At 42.3% G+C, this 26,610-nt stretch overlaps 1 protein-coding gene across 12 annotated transcripts in view; it reads left to right on the top strand.

Annotated features, from left to right (window-relative positions):
• Positions 1-26,610, top strand: part of tjp1a (tight junction protein 1a) — a 123,393-nt gene that overhangs the window by 6,286 nt on the left and 90,497 nt on the right. For all 12 annotated transcript variants that reach the window (XM_086106406.1, XM_086106396.1, XM_086106394.1 and 9 more), the window contains exon 2: positions 19,916-20,129. In XM_086106406.1, the coding sequence (XP_085962532.1) occupies positions 19,916-20,129 (214 nt within the window). The remainder of the gene's footprint in view (positions 1-19,915; positions 20,130-26,610) is intronic.

Here is a 26,610-nt window from a genome sequence, read left to right as displayed (position 1 = left end):
CAACAGGCTGAATAAGTGTACGATATGCTAACGGTACGCTTAAACAACGAACTGTGAATGTGCCTGGTATGTTCACGTACCATATTAAGAGTTATTTAGACAACTATAGCACAAAGAACATGCTAACAAATTTACCAAACCATCAGCGTCACTCCAAATCACGAAATCCAATGAAATCTTCATGCTCGGTGTCACTTTTAAACAACTCCGCCAACTCCGGAGGTAGAAGATGCAGCCCTTCCTCTTCTACGTCGCTTACCTCAGAGTCATCATCAGTTGTTTTTCTCAGTTACCTTCAACGTGGAAAGTATCAACACAGGCCGAGAGCACCCTCTTGCGGTTTAATGTGAAAATAACATGTGATGTGTACAATGTGTTAACCCTTTCACACATAAATCGCTCCAGAGTATAAATCGCACCCCCGGCCAAACTATGAAAAAAACTGTGACTTACACTCCGGAAAATACGGTATGTAAAGTATCCTGTCTTGTGTATGTCAGCGCACTGATTGTGCTGCCGAATACAGTGTACTGTGTACAGTAGTTTATATATGTTGAGATTATATTTGAATCTTAACAGCAAAAAATAAAAAAATTAAATTAAGTTTCCCAACCAATGTACCCCCTGGGGTACATAAGGAAATTATAGTGGGTGTGTGGAAACATTTAATAATTTATTTTCCAGCTCAATAACCTGTGTGTGTGTGTGTGTGTGTGTGTGTGTGTGTGTGTGTGTGTGTGTGTGTGTGTGTGTGTGTGTGTGTGTATAAATATATCGTGGTGCTGTGGTCCCCAAACCTTTTTCTGCCAAGGACTGGTTCATGGTCTGACTGACATTCCTGGAGTGGTGATTTAATACAATATTCTGCCGGAGAACTTTTTTTTTCTTTTAAATATCTCTACGACCCAGTACAGAATCGTCTGCAGACCATTACCGGTTCGCGGACGGGTGGTTGTTGCATTGGGCATCTGCCCCAGTACAGCTGAATGTTTAGCAATACGCCTGGTTGATAGCCTAATATTGAGTTGTTTCCAGAATATCAAGTCATCTTTCATAACAGTGAAACCTTTGATACTTGTAGTGAACATTAATCAAGATGATTATCTAACACACAGGTGTCAAACTCAAGGCCCAGGGGCCAGATCCGGCCCACCACATCATTTTATGTGGCCCGCGGTAGCAAATCAAAGCACCTCTTGCATGATGCTTGCTAAAATCTATACCAAAATGTGAAATTCTCATATGTAATAAATAAGAGACATATTTTAAGCATTTTCTTGTAACTAAACCCCTCATTGCAGTAACAAATAATAAATCGTTATTATTGACCTTTTTGTTTGGTTTCAGTCTTAATGGCCGTCGAAGGGAAACGGTAACTACAATGTGGCCCACGACAAAGATGAGTTTGACACCCCTGATCAAACACGTTAGCACACAATCAACATCACGAAGGAGTCATTATTAATCATACCATCCACAGTTGTGATTTCATGAACTAAAATGCACATTTATATACATTACCAACCTTGCTAACACACTGATAATGCCAGTTATTATGTCACACTGCCCCCCCCCCCCACAGAAATTTTTGCTTGTGTAAAGGTCATTTATACTTGCGTAAAGGTTGATTAGTCTCAGATTATGCCCCATCAAATTTTGGTTCCACTGCTGTGGAAATCACACTCCTTTGGAGCAAAGTGTTGGCTCACCCATGTTTGTGTGTATTCGTGTTTCCCTCCATTAGGAAGTCGCATGTTCTTACTTTGGGCAGAATATTTGTAATCTCCTCTCAAACGGTTTAATGTCACTAAAGGGAACAGATTAAAAAGGGTTTAAATGATTCGCGGCTCACCCCTTTACAACCAACCATTCTGTGAGCATCCCGTGGGAGTATTTCTATGTGGATGTCTTTTTGGGGGGGTGCATATGTTTTAGTAAGAGGCTCTTTCGTGTGTGTGTGTGTGTGTATACAGATTGATGGATAGATAGACAGATGTTCTTTTTTGCATCTCTACATTTCTTGGCTCAAAACACCCTCAGCAGAAAACATTACATTCACAATACATGGCAGATTCCCAGCTCAAATTTAAATGTTGTTGAACGAAGCCGATTCAATCATATTTATTTATTTAAAGTGTCTGTCTTGGTTGTTGGTCCAATCCCTGTAGTTTCTCAATGCTGTTTCATCATTTCGAACAGTGGTTCTTAATTGTTGTCACCCTTGGGACTTACGTCTACTTGTTGTAAAGTCACCAAACACTTTTGTAGAGGCGCAGTCTCACCAAAAAATAAATGAATAAAAATACATGTACATTAATTTACAATCTGAAACGCCATTTTAAATTATTTTGAAGGAATTATTTCTGGATGGTTTTTGGCAACATTTCTTCCAAAAGAAGGACCAGCTTCTCCATGTTGAGAGAAGAAGGGTTATGGTAGTGTTTATTTTTTTGGGGGTGTTAACTTCTTACACTTGTGTGGCACTCAAACAGGCTTTGTGGGCTTGATCCCAAAAACGTTTTATTTTTCATTCTTTCCGTCAGGAAAAATCTGAACAAATTGGAAGCTGTCAAAAATTCTGAAATGGATTGTGTTCGTCTGTCGAGCCTGTACTGTATTATGCATACCTCTTTCAAAAATGTTGGGGTAGATGGAGGCTTAATAAAAAAAATTTTTAAAAAACAACCACAATTTCACGGTAGATTATTTTAGAGAGGGCCACAATGTCATGTCATGATTTTGGCTTTTGGATTGTCTCATGCATTCCAATAGGCAAGTGGTTGAAAGCCCACTAAGCTTTTGTTACCTTGACAAAGTTGTTTACAAATGATATTTTTATCAATCCATTTTGAAATTTGGAATCTGGAAAATTTGTCACAGGAGATTTTTTTTTTTTCCAAACAGGTGTTATAATGTTACAATGAGGTAATCCTGTCAGAAAAGTACATGATACACCATTCTGTTCAAAACCTGGAAATTATATGAGTCCCACACCCAAAATATGTGTAAGATTTTCATTATCTAAAACGTATTGCCTGTGCTCAGCCATGATTATCCCAGCTCAGCCATTTCTTCATTCTCAAAACGTATTCAGGCTTGGTTATTGTAATGTTCTGCTTTTACGATTAACTTTAAAATTCGTCGCCTGACTACTTATTAACGTATTACTTTTTAAATGTATTTCTTTGTAGTTAACTACGTTAGGCTGCCTTTAATTCTCTTCTGTGCTATTATTATTTTTGCTACAACCTTCCTCTTCTATTATTATTATTAGTAGTAGTAGTAGTAGTATGCAGTGATGGTTCTTATCATTTCAACATTTTGTATCACAGGTCTGTCTTCGTTTTCTTTGTGCTTACCTCACAAGTCTCATTGATGGCCTCTATCACATTTTCATTGGCATTTCCTGACAGTTTTATCTTCATCAGTCTGTGTGTGCATGTGCGTGTGTGTGTGTGTGTGTGTGTGTGTGTGTGTGTGTGTGTGTGTGTGTGTGTTTGCTTCAATGTCCGTTGACCCTGCTTTTATTGTGTTATATGAATCGAGATACGTTCATAGGGTGGTTGGGTGGTTGATGAAATATGAACATCATCATGTTTACCAGGCATTGAACATTGAACAGAAGACAAGAGAAAAAAAAACTTTGGCTAGCAAGAATGTAGTAAACAAGTACAAGAAAAAATAGAATAACATGTTAGTCACAGTTACAAATAGTTTTAGATTGCACCATGGAGTCATTTGATGAGAATGGTTTGTTTAGTACTATTAGCAAGCACAGTTATGTCTTAGTCACTGGGGTCCATAAACATTCCGAGACATGGTACCTGTACTGCTGCTTGGCTTTTTGTCACCTTGATTAGGCTTGCTACAGGCTACAGGCTAGACCAGTGGTTCCCAACCACTGGTCCTTCAGTGGTGCGGGAAATTTAGTTCCTTCAGTCGTCAACCTGTGACTGTTGTGATAGTATGTCCTGGGATTTATTTTTTATTTTTGGAAAAAAAATGTTAATACATGCTAACTATGGCGAGCAAAAAATATATAAATAAATAAATAAATAAGTGGTCGGATGAATAATGACAACATGGATTCACATGCATCAAGGAAAGAGATAGGACTCAGTGTCCTATCTGCATGAGTTGTCATGCCAAGTTGAGCAACTCAAAACTGAAGAAACACTTTTTGAATCATTTTTTTAATATTTTTGACTAATGAATGGTTCGGTGAACGTGCATATGAACTGGTTGGGTTCGGTACCTCTAACAAGGTTAAGAACCACTTGGCTAGACCATTCATAAAAAGCATTGCAAAAAACAAAAAAAAAGCATGCTCATTTGAACCCTTTTATCCTCAGTCACTCAGGGGCACGTGAAATGAAAACATTGATTATCGCAGGTTTCATTCGACACTAATTGTAGGTGTAGTTCTGGCAATGGTATACCTTTGTAAAGGTGATGTAATAACTTCATCAGGCGGCATTGCATGGAAAGAGGGGTCCATCAGAGACTCACATCAGAGTTAGAGCAGCAATGACTTTTAAAAATGTCGCGTCACGCGTTCTTGACCTCTGGTGACTCACGACTGACACGATGGCTCACAGGGAGCTGACGGGAGGAAATACATCACTGCCGTCCCTCAAATAGAGAAGGACACAGTGGAGGGGCTCGTATTCTGCCTGACAGAGATGCCATTTATTATTTTATTTCTTGTCCTCTTCTTGGTGGAGTTCTGGCTAGCCGAAACCAGTGGCGTGCGGTGAGGTTCATGGTTGGTGAGGCACTGACTCCTTTAGTGTCAGATTTACAAATATATAAACAAAAAAGGGTAGCTTATTCAATTGGCTACTGGTTATTTCACATCCAAAATTTGACCCCGTGGGTTCTCCAGGGTTAAATATTCGATTGTATTTTTCTTAGTCTAATCTCTTTTGTTATCAGATTGCAATGAAAACTGTTTGTGTTTTACCTTTATTTGTAGATGAAGTCCATGCGCCTGTCCTTCGCCACAAAAATCTCCGTTACTTTGTTGTAAAAGTCCTCCTTATTTTCCTTTAGTTTTAAAAGTCTCTCCGCCTCAATGGAGATGATCGCCTGGGAGGAAAGTCGTCCTGAATTGGTCCTATTCCGACTGTATGTTTTCAGTCTTTTCAACGCAGAGAACGACCTTTCCGCAGACGCTGTTGTAGCTGGTACAGTGAGCACCAGTTGGAGTAACTTTGTCGCCTCAGGAACAGTCTGTAGCAGATCATTCTGGGCCAAAAAGCCGAAAAGCTGTCCAGGAGATTTGCATTCATTCCTCACCATTTGTGAGCTGTACAGTCCGATGAGATCAGCCTTTAGTCTGACAAAGTCAAAAAACTTTGCATATTTTGACTGGCTCTGGAGTTTGGTGTCATCAAAATGTTGTGACATCTCATTCAATTTTGTACAGTCGACCAAACCGAGGAAAGCTAGCTCGCCAAAATGATCAAACCTAGCTTTCATCTGAACACTGATGTTGTCCATAATCTTGTAGAACATTTGTTTTCTCTCATCTCTGACTGACTGATTTCTTCCGCTGTCGTTTAGGCCAAGTGTCCTGCATTTCTGCTCAAATCGCTCATACAGTGCATTAAAGTCCTGTCTCATGCATTCAACAACTCCGATGGTGTCGTGGATTCGCGCACAACAATATCCAATGTCCATGACTTTGTTTTGCAGCACTCAAAAAAGTGTATCAGCTTCGCTGAAAATGCCCTCATATGCCATAATTAAAAAGCTTGTCGATGCTTTTGACAGCCACCGATCATATCCAGTGGCCATCATTTGAGTGTCATTGTCCCAGCTATCAGGATTTTCCATCATGATACCGAATAAAGCACGCAGATCAGATTGGTACATGCTTGTTGTCTGCAGCAGCTGAGAATTTGAGCTCCATCTCGTGCGCGCTGCTCCTGGTAAGCGCCGTTTCACAACATCATCCAGTAAGTGGGTGCGCTTCGTGGACTTGCTAAAAAATGACCCTAGTCCCTCAAGTGTTGTAAAAAAACTTTTAGTCTCAGGCATACATTTTGCTGAATGCAACAGCACACAATTCCGTTTGTGTGCATAACAGTGTGTAAACATGGCCTCGGGCACCTTTTCTTTAATTTTGGCCTGCACCCCAATAAGCTCTGATGCCATCACAGCAGCTCCATCATATGTTTGCGCAACTAGTTTTTCAACACAGCTGTATTTCTCCAACACTTCCAAGACATACGCAGCTACAGCAGGGGCTCGCCTATCATCACTCACGTCATCAAATCCTAAAAATGCTTCCTTCACCACACAGTCCACTTCACTTTTGGCTACATAGCGCAAAATAACAGAGATCTGTGCTTTGTTTGTGATATCCGTAGTCTCGTCTACATCTACAGCAACAAATGGGTCAGCATTAATCTCCCTTTTTATATCATTTCTTATCACATCACCAATTGCTTTAATTAGATCGTTCTGTATTCTATTTGACAAGCCAGAAAACACAGTGGATGAGTCCAAATGTCGAGCTAACCTCTCATCTTTCTCAGCAAAAGCATGTAATAGTTCTACATAATTGCCACGATTAGAAGAGCTTGCCCTCTCATCGTGACCACGAAATGCCAACTCCTGTTTAGCTAAAAAGCAGGTTGCATTAATGAGGTCTTTGAAAATCTCTCGGTTTTCCTTTACCTTGACATTGTGGATGCTAACGTTGAGCCTGCGCTGTTCGTTCAGTGCCAAATCGATCCTTGAGCGTCCAAAAGTTTTTAAAGCAATCTGGCTTTGAATGTGGGGGGTCGATCTCTCACGTTTGCTGAGGCTTCGTGGTAAATTTTTCATGTCACAATATCCCGTGTTCGTCCAGACATTGTCACAAGTTGAGAACAAAAGGCAGGGAAAGCAGTAAAGACGGTTTTTCGAAGGACAACCACATAGCCATTCTTTTCGGGTGTACCACTCCGTTTGAAAAGAGCGTGCTATCTTCTGTCCGGGCTGTCCCGTAGTTTGAAGCAAACCTTTTAGCTCCGGCGTTGGTCTACCTGTGTTAATCACGTCCACTTTTGAATGAAAGTCCAGTTTTGAGAAGTTTTTAAGCTTTGATATATAATCCTCTTCTTCCATTTTGGCAGTCCGACATAGCAAATTAAAAAAAGGATCGCACTTGACTCGCCTGGTACCTGTTTACTCACATACGCCCTCTTAATTGCGGCAGAGAAGTATCTGCCGCAACATGTGCCTTTTCACTGCGGTTTTATTTCCCATCAGCAAATCGAAATATGTAACTAAAAAACATTAAACTTTAATGGTTAAAAACATTAGCCAGACTGTGGAAAAGCAGGTCAAATAAACATATCTGCAAACATTATATTGGCGACATGCAGATATACGGCAAGCAGCACGTGCCAATCGCATGTATCAACCCAGTTTGTGATGATTGTGCAATGCAATGCGCATTCAGAGGTGCGGCTCTGCCTCACCTGCCTCCCCTGACCGCACGCCCCTGGCCGAAACAGGGGTAGCAGGAGGCCAATTCATAGAAATCGACGGCAGTTTAATATGTTTACTGTCATGTGATCAGATATTCTTAACTCTATTTTAGCTTTCGCCTTTCCTAAATTGAAACTGACCAGCTGTCGAGGATCACCCGTACTTTTGTTTCACGGTAGACGTTTTTATTTTGCAATGCAGCTTCCAATGGACATAATCACTGGTCACTCTATGAGACTCAGAAATGGGAAACTGGAGTCATTTGACTTGACTCAAATTGCTTTTTCAGGACTTGCGACTTCCTTGCCAAAAATATGGGAACGGCTTGAGAATTGGGAATTGGTATCCAAGTGAGTCAACTTGACTTGGACTTGAACTACATGACTTGGCAAGTCATCTTGCTTATAATTTGAAATCTGCATGCAAACACAGTTTGGCTTCATTGGAAGGAAAGCAAGAACGAAAGAAAAAAGAGGGATTTCATTTCATTCACGCCAACCTGCCAATCCAGTCAAGCGTCACTTGTGAGTGTGAAGTGGTGACAAAAACACCAGCAAAACACAAAAACACCAGCAACTCCGAGGATCATGAGTTTGAATTCAGTGGTTATCTTTTTGATAATGCTGGCAAAAATAGGATGGCAATATGAATTGTTTGGACCTCAACTCTTCAAATAAAGTTTCCTTCACATGAAACTTAAAACATTTAGCTCCCACTAAACATTCGGCAAGCCTCCTCGCTGCCCATCTTCAAAACCCTCCTCAAAACTCACTTGTATTCTTTGGCATTCGACTCAGCATGACTTAGATTTGTTCTTGGTTTTACTGTTTGGTGCTTTCTACCGCCTTTATTACCGATTTGTCTTACTGTTTATTGTGCATGTTAAATTGCTCCATGTACAGCACTTTGTATGCAGCGATGGCTGTTTGAAAGTGCTCTATAAATACTGTTGACTTGACTTGACTTGACTTGAAGAGTTGAACAAAGAGAACTACGTACATCAATAAATACCGTCGAAGTATGATACTTTTGTGGTCGAGAGCTTGTCCGCCGTATTTGATGCGGCAGTGGCCCCATAAACTAAAGCATGTCAATTTCAAAAGGTGACAACCTACAAAGTCGATTGCCTTTTGTTCACCTTTCACCTGCTTGACCAGGATAAAACTGAAATTGGAGTCCTCGGTGATAAGACCCAGAGAGAGGATTGTTCGATTAAAGTGCGGGCTCTTGGTAAATCCAACATCGCAAATTGTTGTTATTTTAGACTCTGAGGTCACTTTCTGGCTCTTCGAGATGGTGTTTCCTCACTTGTGTCCTCTGCACTCAATCTCAGATTATTTGGTTATTCCGGTTTGATTGCTAACCTGTGTGTGTGTGTGCGCGCATGTGTGTGCCCTGATGGACAAGTGGTTTACAGGATCGATTTAAATCCATGTAATGCAATTTGAATTGTACTCTGTATGTGAGAAGTGCTGTATAGATCAAGTTGAACTGTTTGATTGATTGATTGATTGATTGATTGATTTAAAACACCTCTCAGTTTTACCTTGTGGTAAATGACATGCTCTATAACAGACATATTGTTACTACCTCAGTCAATAAAATAAGAGAGCATTATTTCCAGCACATATAGTGCAAGACAAGGATTATGCAAAACTACTAATTTGGGTCATGACTAAAATAACCAAAACAGTGCATCTTAATAAGGATGTCTGGTATTTTAAGTCAACCAAGCCAATCCAACAAGTGCTGCACAAGAAAAAAGATTGCTGTATGTGGCACTTGGCATCTACTTTTAACATCGCTTACATTAAGTGCTAGCCATTTTCCAACCCTTTTTTAACCTAACTCTTGAAAAATATACAGTATGTAATTAAGAACCGTATCACGGTGGTCGACTGCTTCACACCTTACAGTGTTTAGTTTGCATGTTCTCCCCGTGCCTGCGTGAGTTTCCTCCGGTTTCCTCCCACATTCCAAAAACATGCATGGCAGCTTCATGGAACACAAACTTTTTACTAGGTGTGTGCGTGAGCATGTTTGACTATGTGTGCCCTGCGATTGGCTGGCAACCGGTTCAGGGTGTCCCCCGCCTACTGCCCGAAGACAGCTGGGATGGGCTCCAGCACCCCCCCCCCCCCCCCCCCCGCGACCGTTTTGAGGATAAGCGGATTAGGATGGATGGATGGATAAATGAGTACCTGGGATAGAATGTGTGGAGTCTGAAAAGACGTAAATATCTTTCATTTTTAGCTGAGACAAAGTCAAAACAGTAACTGTATTTCGAGCTTGAAAATATGAATCTCTGTTAATATGGTATGGCTTGGACACGTGACGCATTGAAAACATACGTGACGTTACGACTTCAGACAAGAATGTGTGAGACTCCCACAATGCCTCACTATGGTCAAACTTAAAGGACTCGAGTTTCCTTTTCTTATGTGTTCCATAATGTGCATTTGTTGAGTGCCTTGAGTGAGTACTATGGTGTTCGGAATCAGGTCTCTATGGCCTGTATTTTATTCCTGATTAAATTAAAAGGTTTTGTTGCATGCACAATACATGTGTGAGCGATCGCCATGGCTGAAAAGTCTGTGCTGTTTATTTAAATCTCGTCATTTCTTACTCACTGTTGCAACCCGGTGATGCTTAACTGTCACTACCTTTGGTGATGAAAAGTGTTACTCTTTGAAATTTCACCTACAAGTTAAAGTGAATTTATCATATGTTGTAACATCCTGTGATCACAGAAGAATAATTGTCATGTTTGCAAAAAAGTGATGCGTTAGATTAGTCACGACTGGAAAATGTGTCTATGTTGGAGTAATGAGTTATTTAGTAATGCGTTAGTGGCATCACTGGACAGGAGTACCATGTAATGCGTCCTCGTAACATGAAACAATGAAAAAAAGGTTTTAAAAATGTTTTGTGTTCTGCAACTTAACTGTAGGACCATGATGGGAAGCATAGGCCCATTTCAAAATACAGTGTAATATTTTTTAATGGCAGTGTAGTTGTTGTGGTGTGTCCAGTGTTGCTTTTAATGCCTGACTGGCCTCGATTGCACAATGTGAATGCAAGAGTATACTGAGCCATCCTATAAGCATATTTTATTATCACCACTAGTGATTCCTCAATCCTCAGCTCCCCCTAATAAGAGAACAACTGTTAAAAAGTGAAGAGATGTGTATTTATTTCAGTCTGTGGGACTAGGAATTAAGTTAATGGGATGAGAACTCGTCCCCCAATCAAACCTCAATAAACCTCAACTTTCACATCGTTTGTGTTATTTCGAGTTGTTTGGCGACATCATGGTTTGTGTGTTTTGACAAAAGTTGTTTACCTTCCTCACTGCAGCGGTCAGAGAGCACCCGAACATGCCTGAAGTCAAGCTTTATTTGACAGAACGTCTATATGCCTAATCTGCACTGTCCATCTGTCCGGCCTGTCTCGCCCAAGGCCCAGACTTGATCCCATCTTTTTTCCCCATCCTTATCGCCCCAGGTGGCTTTAAATGGGCTTACACACACTGACTCGTGGCTAACAGGCTGTGTAATGTGTTTCCTTATTTTTGTTTTGTTTCCTGATGCTGTTGCCAGTCTGGAGGAATCGTGAAATTCCATTCCATTTTGAATGTGTCAAATATGATATTTCTCGGACCTGTGAAAGAATAGATTAGGTCAGGTTGAAGTTTGAAGAAAATCCTACGTTTGTTGACCCGAATAATATTTCACGCTTATATCTAACAGGAGTAAAAGATGAGTGAAAATCACTCTCACCGTTACAGTGATGGCACTAGAAATTCTCTTTCAAATTTTAACTTAGAAGCACTGAAAGGAATATGAAAATTAAGAACAACATTAAGATGAATGAAAATCAGAGAAAGCAACGTGTGAATAGCTGTCCACACTAGTACCCGCTGTCCCGGAAAGGGTTAATATTTCGAGATCACAATAATCTTACAATTTCCAACTACAATTGAACAAATGAACAAACACAAATCAAACACTTTGTTCAGATCTTGTGCAATTGCGGTGTCGCTGGGCTTTCTGCGCACGCCGCCTGTCAAATCTGCCTGCTGACACATCAAATGCTTGCAAACATCTCAGAAGAAGGCGAATGCTGACCACCGAAATTGCACAAGGTCTGAAGAAAGAAGTGATGCGCGTTGTTGAGACACAATAACGTGCACTTCAATCGGACACTTATTTAGTCAGTTGCAGGGCATATATTGAGACGAACAACTAAACGCACCCACGTTCACACCGCCATTGAGTGGGAACTGATCCCACGCGGTCGGCACACAAGTCGGGTAACTGTACCACTACACCGTCAGCAACTTGTACCAATCACCATATGTATTGAATTATCCTAAAATGGTTTTGCAACAACACAGCATGGTAAAAAATTGTGTACTGTATTTTCCGTTTTGAGGGCATCAAGACAATTTTGTTCATAAACTCAATGCCGTTCATAATGCCAGTGTCGTGTCCATTTGAGTGAACATTATCAAGCTGTTTGCTTTGTTGAACGACTGTTATGATACTATACAACTACTGTGCAGTAATTTAATTTAAAGAACTGGAGACTGCCTATTGGAATACCTTACAGTCAGCACATTTTGACGATGTACTGCATATGGCTCACGTTGGAAAATAATCCAGTTCACATTTAAAGGTGTGCTTTTGAATTCTGATGGCACCCAGACCAGGGTTACCGCCTCTCGCTTCAAGACTGCTGGAGTAAGCGTCACTTGACCTACGATCTTAATGACGACTGGTATAGAAAATTAATGAATGGCCATTGTCCAATCCAAAAAACAAAGAAACAAACAAACGAAAAAAAAACCACTTCAACACCAATATTGGCAGAAGGTCCTTTTTTCCCTTTCATAGACCCACTAAGAGTTTCAGAAAGGTTGTCTGAATCAAGCAAGATGTGTCATGCTTCTGTCATCACTACATGACTACTACAGTGGGAGTGAGGTCCGTTAGCACAATGATGCATGTTCACCGGCCCCCATCACTTCGGGCTGAAGAGTCATACACTGACAGTGTCCCTCTGTCCTTTGTCTCTTTGCATTATGGTCATTCTCCTTCTTCTCTGTGTCTTGACTTCGCCTTGCAGCCTCATGTTCCTTCATGCTTTATTCACCTGTCTCCTTTTGTTTCGTCTTTGTTGTCTTAATGCTCAAACTTTTGCTTTTGGCTGCTGAGCGTGTAAAGTCGAATAAAGTGAACTACTTCAGTCAAGCTATTTTTGCTGCAGGACCATTTCTTTGTGACCTGGATGATACAAAGTATGAACAGAGGCCTCTCATTATTGTAGTACAGTATATCCAACACGTGATGACAAAAATATTTTACACGGCAATGCACAGCGGTTGTTTTTAAAAGCCATTTCAGGAGAACTCACACATAGTTTTGCTTGTGTCCTAATTGGTGTATGACACACTGGTGTTGTCTCTGTAGCCCTTCCTAAAGTAAAGTGCTCTCCATGCAAACAGCTGCCATAATAAAGTATGAGCTCATATACGGTAAATCTTAAAGCAATGAACCCTGGTACTCCACTATTTCATCACCTTGAACTAGGGATTGTTAGAAAACATGATCGGAAATGTCAAAATTCGAGTTTAACCCTTTCATGCAACACTAAAAAGAACCTGTAACCCGATAACATGATAGGCTGTCCACTCTAGTAATCGCTGTCCCTGAAAAGGTTAATATGATATAAAATGGCATGAGTGCAGTGTATCAGGAATTGTGCTTTGAATTGTGCTGTGCAGCAATGATCCTTTAAGTCTTGACTTGATTTATCATGATTTTCTAATATGTTTGACAATAACGTGCGCATTTCCATGATTCTGGGTAGTAGTTGAAGTTTGCTACTGACCTGTTTAATGCAGGGCAGGAGGGAAATATACTATTTTGGGCCTAAGTCTCATGCAACATTCATGAACTACTTTTCACTGCTGTCAATGTTTCTTGTGATTCCTCTATTTTTGTAGCACAAGACATGTGCTTTGTTGTTTTCACTGAAGAGGTTGCTTTGGGGACACTGAATGCGCTCCAGCCTTTTTTGTGAGAGTCTGTAGTTCACCCCCCCACCCTCCTAAAAAAAGTACTATTAACTTCTAACTGCACTGACATGACAGGCGTGACTCAATGTATTGCCCCAAAAACCAGCATCACTCATGATGAATCATTCATAGGCCACCCACAAGTAAGCGTTCATGTTTTACCTTCAACTGTCACTCTCAATAATTGCAATATTAGGGCCCTCATGCACAATGACGAGCTAACAACAACACCAAATAGGCATATTCTGAAAACAATTAGCACACAGTCAATGTAAAACAAATAAAATAATTTAAAAGGAACAAATACAGTGGACTTGTCGTTCAGAACTCATAGATTCAGTTATTTTAAACATATTTTTAAGATTTAAGATATCCTTTATTTGTCCCGCAATGGGGAAATTTACAGTCAGAGTTCAGAAAGGAAAACAATAGGTAGGGAGAGGGAAGAAAAAAACACGCTCGAACTATCCTCTTCTGAGGATAATTTAAGTCCAGGATAAAAAAAAAGACCCTAGCACATAAATAAGCATATGACAGTTACAACAAGTCACAAGACTTGGGGGAGGGGACGGGGGGAGGGGCGACCGCGATGTGGCCCATCCGTCCAGCTGCACGGTCCACCGAGCGCTCCGCAGATCATTCCACGTCGCGGGGGAAAAGAATAGGAACGATGAAGACGGTGATGATAAGGATGTGTATGCGCGTGTGATTGTCTGGTTGTGTGTGCGTGAACAGGCCGCAGCTGCTTCGTCAAGGTCTGCTCATGAAGACATTCCTGGCTTATCAGTCCATGGCCGAGAAGGAGGGAGTGATGGTGGGGGCACTAGCTTCCGTGCATACCTTCCATCCAGGGGAAAGGGGTCCAAATAGTGTTGTTTGTTTTGGAGGGACGGCCGCCAACAATTTCAGGTGGCCTTGAGTTCGTGGCTGTATCCCTTCACTGGCGCCGATCAGTCAAATCCTCAATTCCTTTTCGAAGCGAGAATTCCAACTTCTCCATGTTGTTGTCGATCGTACGGAGACGCTCCGCAGCTTCTTCACTTCTAATAAAGCTGCTCCTGTCGGTTGGATTTTGCGATAGAACAGGAAACTGCTAACACCAAACTGCAGCATACCTGCTATCAGAAGGCTGATAATGTAGATGCCTTCCTCCTCCTCAACGGACAGTATTGACAGGCACACCATTCTCCGCTTCCTCCATGGATCTAGGGTGCACCCGGCAGCAAATGTCCCGAGGGGCAAGCAGGCTCCCCACTGCCTGCTCTTCTCGTCGAGAAAATTTTGTCGATTGCATTTAAGATGAAAAATACGGCGGAGGCTAGGAAAAAACAGCACAAGGACAGCACATAGACTGAGTGGCGAGCAAGGGGGGGGGGGGGGGGGGCATGAGCAGGTCCGCCTTCGTCGAGAGCCAAGCAGAAAAAAAATATATATATATTATTATATTATTAATATATACAAAAATATTAGTGAATATTTGTGTTTGTTTGGGGGGGTTTGTGGAAAGCAGCTTTTGGAGGTTATCCCTGTTGTTTAAATAATTTGGTTTTTATATACGGTGTATATATATGTAACGGAGTGATATATTGCGTTTATTAAATTATGACGGAAGTGACGCAACAGCGCACAGTATGGCACCAGCTTCCCGCCGTAGTTCAGGCAGAGCTACCAGGGAAGTCACAGGGTAAGTCAGGTTTCATTGATGGTCCGGATTCATTTCTAGTTTAATTACAATATGTCACTTTGTTTTTCCTTTTTCTACGGTGCTGTGTATTTAATTAGTTCCCTGATTTGTTCCGAGTCCACATTGCTTTTTGTGTCGTCATTTAATTTAAGTTTTGTCGAATGAAAGTTTTTATCCTTTGAGTTAACAGGTGTTGAGACTGAAAAGCCCCGTGACTTCACCTATCCCTCCCGCCATACTGTGTTGCAGGTAATCCTTCTTTCCTTTTGGTTGTACTGTATATAGTTTTTCGTGTCATTTTTCATTTGGCTATTAGTGTGGCTGGCGTGTACCCGCGCGGTTCGTCGCGGCCGCCATTATTGTACATTGCGCAGCCGTTCTGCTGCATGTGATGCGTTCAGCGGCATCACGTAAATACCAGTGGAAGTGTGTTTTTTCCCCCTTTTTTTGTAAATAGTTAATATACGATCACCTATGTTGTATATTTTGTTTTGTTGTGCATTTAGTTTTCTTATGGAGGATGTTTAGTTCAGGCAGAGCTACCAGGGAAGTCACAGGTTATTTTTGAGACTGAAAAGCCCCGTGACTTCACCTATCCCTCCCGCCATACTGTGTTGCAGGCAATAAAAAAAGAGAGAAAAGCCACATCCTAGTGTCTGGTGTTCTTGAGGCGGCAGCGACGTGGAGCTCGAGACCATCATAGTTGTGACCTCGTCACATATATATATATATTTCCGAGCCGCCTTGATCTTAGCCTCCAACCGTCTTTTCCATGGTGGGACATGGTCCACACCTACTGGCTAAAGAAACTCACAGCACTCCATGAGCGCCTAGCAGCACAAATGAACCAGCTGCTGAGGGATGGGACTCACCCAGGATGGCTAACCGAAGGGCGAACGATCCTGATCATGAAGGATCCCTCAAAGGGTGCAGTCCCATCCAACTATCGGCCAATAACCTGTCTCTCCACAACATGGAAGCTCATGTCAGGCATCATTGCGGCTAAGATAAGTGGACACATGGATCAATACATGAGCGAAGCACAGAAGGGCATTGGTAGAGATACCAGAGGAGCCAAACATCAGCTCCTGGTTGACAGAACAGTCGCACAAGACTGCAGGTCCCGACGTACCAACCTGTGCACAGCCTGGATTGATTACAAGAAAGCCTATGACTCGATGCCACATACATGGATCACTGAATGCCTGGAGTTGTATAAGGTGAACAGGACCCTAAGAGCCTTCGTTGCGAACTCGATGAGGATGTGGAAAACCACACTTGAAGCCAATGGCAAGCCACTTACCCAAGTGTCCATCAAATGTGGCATATACCAAGGTGATGCACTCTCCCCACTGCTGTTCTGCATAGGACTGAACCCCCTAAGCCAAGTAATCACCAAGACAGGCTATGGATACCGCCTCAGAAATGGAGCTACAATCAGTCACCTCCTCTACATGGATGACATAAAGTGACTGGTGACTAAGATAGGAAAGGTAGTCCGCACTGAAGGGGTCTCACTCCCTGAAGGAACAATAGCAGACATTGAGGACAGCTACAAGTACCTCGGTATACCACAAGCCAATGGCAACCTCGAACTGGCAACAAGGAAAGCGGCTACGGCCAAATACCTCTAGCGAGTGAGGCAAGTCCTAAGAAGCCAGCTCAATGGCAAGAATAAGACCCGGGCAATAAACAGCTATGCCCTGCCAGTGATCAGATACCCTGCAGGAATAATAAGGTGGCCAAAGGAAGAGATTCAGACCTCGGACGTTAAGACGCGAAAGCTCCTAACCATGCACGGAGGGTTCCATCCCAAATCCAGCACCCTGAGACTGTACGCAAGCCGAAAGGAAGGAGGCCGGGGACTAGTGAGTGTGAGAGCCACTGTCCAGGATGAAACATCCAGGCTCCATGAATACATCAAGGAGAAGGCTCCAACGGATGACGTACTCAGAGAATGCCTCAGACAATGGGGAACAGAAGATGAGGCGCTGGAAGAGGGACCATCATGGGAGGACAAGCCCCTCCACGGGATGTACCACCGGACCATAACTGAAGTGGCCGATCTCAAGAAGTCCTATCAGTGGCTAGAGAGGGCTGGCCTGAAGGACAGCACAGAGGCACTCATCCTGGCTGCTCAGGAGCAGGCCCTGAGCACCAGAGCCATTGAGGCCCAGATATACCACACCAGACAAGACCCAAGGTGTAGGTTGTGCAAAGAGGCACCTGAGACGATCCAACACATAACTGCAGGGTGTAAGATGCTGGCAGGGAAAGCCTACATGGAACGCCATAACCAGGTGGCTGGCATAGTCTACCGAAACATCTGTGCGGAGTATGGACTGGAAACCCCAAGGTCAAAATGGGAAACACCTCCGAAGGTGGTGGAGAATGACAGAGCGAAGATCCTGTGGGACTTCCAGATCCAGACTGACAAGATGGTAATGGCGAACCAACCAGATATCGTGATCATAGATAAAGGGCAGAGGAAAGCCGTTGTAGTGGATGTAGCGGTGATGGAAACATCAGAAAGAAGGAACACGAGAAACTCGAGAACCACTGGACTACCGGGCCGCCCTATATATATATATATATATATATATATATATATATATATATATATATATATAATATTAATTCATGTACAATTGGCGTTAATTAAATGCAAATATTTGCCATTTGGAGTTCAGCCCGGTCCCTATGCACTGTACTTTCTTGTTGTATCTCATGTGTCTCCGATAATTGTCAGGGATCTGTTTGTGACCAACAGGTGGCAATGTAGGGCTCCGCCTGCAGCTGCACACCTGTTGGTCATTGTGTCATTAATTTGTTTGTTTAAAAGGACTCACGGCACGACCACTTGGGGTCGGGTCATTTTTGCCATTGCTGTGTGCACGTGTCATGTTTTGTTTTCTGTCTTTGATTTCTTCTGATTTTGTTGGACTTGATTTGAGTGAGTTTTTGAGTTCGTGTCTCCACTGTATTCCTGTCTGCATTTTTGTCAAATACATTTTGGTCAATCCACCCTGCTCCTCCCTGCCTCCATGCTTTTTGGGGTCCTCCAACTACCACCACGCAAAATATGACATGATGCTTGCTAAAATCGCTACCAAAATTTCAAATTCCCATTTGTAATAAATAAGAGCGATATATAAGCATTTTCTTGTTACCAAACCCCTCATTACAGTAACTTAAACAATAGGTGAATAAACCATTGTTCTTGACTTTTTTATATGGTTTCAGTCATAACGGCCCTGCAAGGAAAACCATAACTAAAATGTGGCTCGCGACAAAAATGAGTTTGACACCCCTGTTTTAATGTAAGGCTGGATGGTCCTGTTTTCCAAATTTCTATGCCAGGTTGTGATCCTCCCATCTGAATTATGCAGCAGAAATTGAGATCAGTATAAGTTTTCGTGAGCTGTAGCTCACCCTCTTCAAGTTTCAACATGAGCAGAGATGCTCTTCAGCAAATCTCGGCTGTAAGAAAGTGTTTGTTTGTTTTTTTATTTACTGTACTCCTTTCACCGGCAAAAACCAGTCTGAGAGTTTAGCCTTACTATTGACATTGTCTTTTTACCCAGCTTACAGCCGCCAAATGGATGTGCTCTAAGCGCAGAGCAATAATTACATGTGTTGTCCACAGTCAGAGATGGGCTACCAGGAAGTGACCTTCAGTTCTTTTATTCGACTCTGTCAGTATCTCACATTTTTGTTTCCATGACAGTAAATAGCTGTAGTAAAGTAAATAATGGAATCTCTTTCTGTTTTCGATTTAACATTCCAAGCATGGGCATGTGAATGGAAGATGTCTATTTTTGTTGTTGTTTACTAATGTGCAGATTGCCCACTCCTAAAAAATATGGCCTTAAAGATTGAAATATTTGTCCACATGAAAAAGCAACAAATGTAGCGATAACGCTTAACCTGGTGTGTTAATAGCAGCCTTTTTGCTACAGCTCTGGTGTTTGATTGTGCAAATGTGGGGCTCCTGCCCAGCTGGTCCATGTGACTAGTAGTGAAGTGACATTACTGCTGATATCACAATTGCATGTAAAATAAATAAGGAGTCAAGAGGAGTCAGGTAAAAAGAATAAAAAATATATCAGTTCCGACTGACCTAAACCAAGGGTTTGCAAGTGACGGAAAGACCAGAAGAACACGGGAAAAGTGTCAACTTTATCTCTCACTGCAATGCCAGATTCCCTATAAGTATAAAGTAATGTGGCCGAATAATAGATGGCAAGTGGGCATTCCATACCTTGTATCCATCCGCAGGCTACCCCGCTGACATTCAGCCCAATTACTCACACTTGCTTGACTGTCATCACACCCAACAGGAGAGGATGTCCTTTAAAAGGCATCAAGTTGTCTTCCTTTGATCCCCCAGGCATCTCCAGGATTTTCTCTTGAATATGCATCAGTTACTGCTAGCAGGCTGTGTGCACTGAACATTTAAATTGTGGTCCTGAGAATTGCGTTGAATCTGGGTCGACGTTGATGTGGTGACATGAGGTTGTTCAGTCTGGAAGCTTGAAATTCGTGAGAGGCAGAGTTCGGTTCTGCGTTTGCACAGCCCTTTTGAGTTGACCTTGGAATTGCAGATATCAACATAACACAAACAGGATCAACATCATTATTTTCTCTCTCTCTCTCTCTCCCTGTGGTAGGGTAACCCCGTCAGATGGAGAGACATCACCCTCTGGTGTCCCAGAGTCTTCAGATGGGCCTATAGGTGCTACTGGAGGTGCTGGTGCTATGGCCATGGCGGCCACATCCACTCTCTCCCTGCCCATGAGCCAGGGGAAACCTTCCTTGCGTCGAATCAAAGGTCGCATTCACCGCAGCAAGAGCCTCGATAGCATTGATCTGCTTGACTCCAATGTAAGTGGGAATGCACGCATTCATCAAGAGCTGGAAAACAAATATGTTCTTCAATGCAGATCCACAGTTTGTGAAGTAGGATTTTTTTTAACTGGGAACTCGGCCTTAAAGTGCAACGCATGCTCTATAATAAATAAACCAACAAAGTTATTTTATGTTTCCAGTATTTGCTCTGTAACTCTAAATTTAAAATAAGAGCAGCATGTAAGCATTTTAATCAACATTGTCATCACTCATATGTGCAGTCACTCATGTTGCAAGACTCTGCATCATATGCACCAGGCTCAGCTCCGATAGTGCTGCCCAGTCTGCCTTAAAACGCAAAGCGCATGTTATGGTCATTGAATCACAGCGTTAACATGTCAGTCCTATTATATTTAAAATATTGTTTCCTCCACTGAACTGATTTTTCATCTACACTCATTACAGCAACACAGACACGCACACACACACACACACACACACACGGATGACACAATGACCTTCAGTTATGCAATGTTTCTTAGGCTTTCAGATGAGCACACAACACGTTCCATATGCCTCTCTCTATGAGTGGCTTACTCCCATAAAAAAGTATTAATCTAATATGTGATTGGATAAGCTGCTTGATGCTAAAAAGCCTGACCAACGCTGGGATCGTCCATTGAGCTCCTCTCTCTCCCCTAGTCAATTCATGCCTAAATCTGCGCGTGTGTTCATGTGTGTGTTTATGTGTGTCTACGTGTATTTCTGTGTCTGTGAAGAGCCGTTCTGGGAAAGCCACCAATGTTTTATGGCCTCCCAAAAAAGCATGCCAAACTGCGACTAATTCAAGCTCGCTGAGACTGTTTTTGGTGTCCCTGGACCACAGAGGACACTAGGAGGATACGAATCAATCTTTCTCTCCCGCAAAGCACCGAATGGCTCTCTACCACTGCTACTCTCAACCTTCTGCAGATGTATGCCCTTATAAACCTTCTCAACATGATGTTTCAAGATACACAACTGTTTTTCCTCTTTGTGTCACCAGCGTGTGTGCGGGCTTGCTGCGCGTTCAGTTGTGTTGCTAGCCTTCATTCGGAGCGGCCCGGTTGTCACTGGGAGAGTCAGACTTGTTGGGAACATGTTCAAGAGACAGCATTTGGAGTCGACCCAAGTTATTCATGCAAGTTTCATACTCACTGAAGTGAAGGAGAGTCAAAGGTGGACAGAAAAAGTTGGACCGTGAAGGGGGAGTGGTTGAAAAGTCAGGACCACGATCTGAGAAGACAAAGCATCACCACTCTAAGTGATGGCACATGCGTTGGGTGTTGCACTTCACATTTGTTTTAATTCAATACTAATGTGAAAGTCAAGTTGACGTCAACTAGTCGCTCAGTGATGTCACAGATTTTTTTTTTTTAAGTACAGCACTATACATCATCATCGTGGACTAATAAAGTCAACTCTTAGTTGTAAAATAGTAGTCAACTAGTCAACACATATCCCAGGATGCACACGCGCGCACACACACACACATGCACAGACACATACACTTGTCATTTTCTAATTTTAAGACAGCTAAAAATAGCTTTGAGAATTCTTTCAAAGTCAGTTAAATGTGCACTGTCGCAATATATTTGGCGGTGAGTCGTGTGGCTTACATCACACTCTAGGGACTTTGCAGATATGACTCAAGAGCAAAAGGAAATGGCTAACTGAGTAGTAGCAGCTGATCGAGTTTTTTGCTAGCGGAACACTATAAAAAAACTGAATTAAAAAATAGGGGGTGTACACTCTAAATTGTCCCTATGTGTGAATGTGAGCATAGATGGTTGTTCGTCTGTGTGTGCCCTGTGATTGGCTGGCAACCGGTTCAGGGTGCCCCCCGCCTACTGCCCGAGGACAGCTGACATCGGCTCCAGCACCCCCCACGACCAATGTGAGGATAAAGCGGATCGGAAAATGAATGAATGAATGAATGAAATAGCGGGTTAACTCAAATTCTCTTTTACACTGCTATGATATGCAGGATCCTTCATTGGTTTTGTACTGACCAGTCACTTGTGTGCTTTATTCACTACGCTGCTCCTGCTGTGCAGGCTTAGCCTCTTGGGGACAGTCTGGTGCACAAATCCAGATAACACACCAAGAACCTTCTTTTGTACCGCGGACCGGTTCATGCAAGTTCATGCTTTACACAGACATCATATGTTTCTCCAAAGACTCCATGTACCTTTCACAGTGGCTGTCCGTCACAGCCTTTAAGGCCTTCTCTGTAGGCGCAAACACTATCAGAAACACAGACCTACATTTACTACTTAAATAAAGTGGAAATAATTTATTGTCTTTTGTCTTCATTTTATTGCATGTGTCATGACCTCACGGCTTCCGGTCCTTTGTGGGTTAATTTTTCTTCCATATGTTGCCAAGCTCATATTATTTTGTCCAACACCTTCAGGACCTTGAGTGCAGGCGTTGACCATACACACACCACCGAAATCGCTGGTTCTTCTTTTAGCCAGTCAGATTGTAGCTTCACCCCCGGAAAGCCATCGCGCAGTCCCTGTGACGAGTGAGTTTCTTTGTCCCATTTGTTCAGCAACTCTCGCCTCCGATTGGTTCAGCTCAACGCTGGGACGAATCTTGATTTACGATGGAGGACGATATCGGACCATGTTTGAAAATTCATTTTCAATGCGTACTTGTCAAGAAAAACTGGACTACGTGGGGCTATTTCAACCAACACTGATTTGCAGAGTGGGGTGTTTTCAATCCAGATTTTTTTTTCGGGGTCAAATTCAGAATAGTTATGTGTGAGTGAGCAATTTCAGAGACAGGTAGATTTGAAGGGAAACTATACAGATTGTCTAATCTGCAAAGATTTTTTTAGGAACAGTTTAGTAACATGCTCTGCAGTGTGAACATAGTCATAGTTATATAGTGTGTGGGGGGTGGGGGGATACATATTGTGACATTATGGCATTATAAATCACTAAATTCCCACTGAAGGTCCAGGTCTAAAACTCACCGCCCGCCACAAATCTTTCAGCATTCATGGTGCCTTCACAAATGTGTAAGTTACCCATGCCATTGGCACTACAACATACAACTACAGCATACCATCACAGATGCCCGCTTTTGCACTTTGTGTCCTTAACAGTCCAGATGATTCTTTTCCTCTTTGGACCGGAGGGCACGATGTCCATAATTTGCAAAAGCAATTTGAAATGTACTCTTGTCACACCACAGAACACATTTCCCCTTTGCATCAGTCCATCGTAGATGTGCCAGTGTCCAGAGAAGCCGGCGGCCTTTCTGTGTGTTGTTGATAAATGGCTTTTGCTTTGCATAGTAGAGGCTTAAGTTGCACTGGATGTAGCACTGAACAGTATTTACTGACATTGGTTTTCTGGGGTGTTACTGAGCCCATGTTGTGATATCCTTTACACATTGATGTCAGTTTTTGACGCAGTGCCGTCTGAGGGCCTTCAGTGTTGATTTGCAGCCCTTGGTGCTTACATGCAGTGATTTTTTCCAGATTCTCTGAACCATTTGATGATATTGTGGACTGTAGATGATAAAATCCCCAAATTCCTTGCAATTGCAAGTTGAGGAACATTGTCTTTAAATTGCGTGACTATTTTCTCATGTAGCTGTTGACAAAGAGGTAAACCTCGCCCCATCTTTACTTGTGAATGAGTAACTCAGGGAAGCTCCTTTTATAGACAATCATGGCACCCACCTGTTCCCAGTTAGCCTGTTCACCCGTGGGATGTTCCAAACTGGGGTTCTATTAGTATTCTTTAACCTTCCCAGTCTTTTTTTGCCACTTGTACCAGCTTTTTTAGAATGTATTGCAGCCATAAAATTCGATGATTATTTACAAGAAACAATAGTTTGTCAGTTTAAACATGAAATATCTTTATTGTGTACTCAATTAAATATAGGCTGATCATGATTTGCAAATCATTGTATTGTGGTTTCATTTATTTTTTACACAAAGTCCCAACTTAAACGGAATTGGGTTCGTAACTACCGGTAAATTAGCAGGGTCCTCCTGAGCACAGCACAAAGAGAAAATACCTGAAAAAGTAGAACTCACTGTAACACTAAATCTTAGTTGCACTGCTTCTTCTTCTCTGGTCGTGAGGTGAAGCAGCGCAGGCCTGATTTGTAGTTACTGAACTCCAGAGTTTGAAAGAAAGCAAATTGAATTCCTTCTCTTGTGTGTTTTTGCATTCTGAATGACTTCCTTCCTTGAAGATAAACGAACAGTCATAGAGTAAGTTATGGCAAGGGTATCAATTGTGGGCTCTTGCCCTGGTACCTGAATTATAATTGTGACAAAAACCCAACATGTGACCAATTATTCCATTGCTTTTTACTCACGTTTTTTTTGCCAGGGTATTGTTTCAGTACTGATATCATGACAAAATTACTAGCAACAATTTCATAGCAATTACCAGGTACTATGACAAAATAATGCTGCGCAGCAGAAAGCCCTAGTGGTTAGCAGGTGTCCACGGATCAATTCTCGCCTCTGGCCTTTTGTATGCAGTTTGCATTTTCTCCCTGTGATTGCATGCGAGTCACTGATAGTGTAGTGGTACACTCGCCTGACTTGTGTGCGGGCAGCGTGGGATCGGTTCCCACTCAGTGACGGTGTGGATGTTGGTGTGAATGGTCGTTTGTCTCTATATGTGCCCTGTGACTGACTGGCGACCAGTTCAGGGTGTGGTTTGCCTTCCGCCCAGTCAGCTGGGATAGGTTCCAGCAACTCCCCGTGACCCCGTTCAGGATAAGCAGTGGATGGATGATTGCATGCGTACTCCGGCTTCAATCGATAATGCAAAAATCCAATCCAAATCCCAATTAATAGAGCACATTTAAAAACAACAGGGTTGACTAAAATGATGCAAAAGGAATTTAAAACACAGGCTATAATACTAGGTAACATTAAAGTACAAAAATAAAAGCACACAAAGGTTACAACTCATGCATGGTCAAGGAGAACCAAGGACAAGTGCCAGAGTTGGGGGCAAGTCTAATGTGGGGTGGAAAGATGGGTTGGTTTCGACAGCCACTACGAAGAGGATATGTCTTGCCTGTTTTTAGTGTGACTTGGGGTTGACCAGGAGAGATTTACCTCCAGACCTCAAAATATTACAAGCAAGACTATTTATTCAGACCTTTATGTGTAATTATTTTAAATGTATTCTAAAAAAGAAGCAACAGGTGTTATCTGTTCTGTCCTGTATGTGCCATCAGCAATTGCGCAGTGGCATCCTGCACCCGCTGTAGCCATTAGATGGCAGCCTGGTTTACACCAACCTACAGAGAATTTTAATGGTTGTTTGAAGTGTTGGGCCTTCCAAGCGTTGATATTGGCCAGGCAGTTCTGTAAGCGCTGAGTAAAACCACCAGGGTAATTTTTCTTCAGTGGGAGATAATTTTGAGAATCATCTGGATAAAAATAAAATGAGATGCAATGCTTTTTAATAACAGTAGCTTACCCATGCGAATCAGGTACAAAGAGAATAAAATAGGCCCCAAAATGGAGCCTTGGGGCATTCATGTAAAAGTGGAGCAGATGCTGAATGGAATTTGGCAAAAGAAACATAAAAACTCCTTTTGGACGTGTAAACTCGGAACGACTCCAAGGCTATACTACAGATTCCCAGCACAGTGTTTGGGGATCACTGGCGTCAGAATCCAATGACAGTATCCTGCTGTGACAGATAGTCTTCAATCTTTGAGTGTTAAAAGTTGAAAATGTTGAGGGGTCAAAAATAAAGTGGCTCGGCTCCCATGAGTGATTGGCAGTTTCCTGTTTGAAGGAGTTTGACTCAAGTGAGAAACTGAGATTTGATTCTGCACAGTTTGAATGAGACATTGAGATTAGCATAGGCAGACATTTTCTCACAGTATCTGTGGGATTTTTTGTTCTGGCATTGAGTTTTGTTTTCCCTATCCTGTCCTCCCTTTGGTGTACAAACCATTCCATACTCTGCTGCAAATACTGCAGACCTGCAGTTGGCAGGCCGCATTGAAGACAAGCCAGCTTTGGAGAAAGAGTAAACAGACTTCCCAATTTTATCTTTTAGGACTATCCTTCAGCAAGGGCTGCCTTCAAACATAGGCTCAAGATAACTCGCCAGTTCTTCCTGTCTTTTCCGTCCATGTTTCCCATCCCTACAGGAACATACGGTATTAACAACAGAGCAAATATAACATGATGTGTCCTCCTCTGTCGTTTCCCCACTGAGATGACATGACCGTGTGACTACCCGCCACCTGTATGTCTCCTTGTCCATACAGAACACAGAAGATCCAGGCTAAAAAAAGCTTTCGTATCTATTTCATCCCACTGAGCTTGCAGCACTCTCGACTGCTTGGAACATGTTACCAAGATACATTAGCTTCCTTTCTCCTGCCTTCCAGTAACCCACCACAAGTAATCTATGGGTATAAGTTTTTGGCATGAATAATAGATTGGTGAAATGATCTACTTCATAATGCA

Source organism: Hippocampus guttulatus, chromosome 3 (genome assembly GCF_054856545.1).
Source record: "Hippocampus guttulatus isolate MCC_2025c chromosome 3, RoL_Hgut_1.0, whole genome shotgun sequence".
Taxonomy (NCBI): Eukaryota; Metazoa; Chordata; class Actinopteri; order Syngnathiformes; family Syngnathidae; genus Hippocampus; species Hippocampus guttulatus.
Note: the sequence above shows the minus strand (reverse complement) of the source record. Positions and strands in the feature narration are given on the sequence as shown.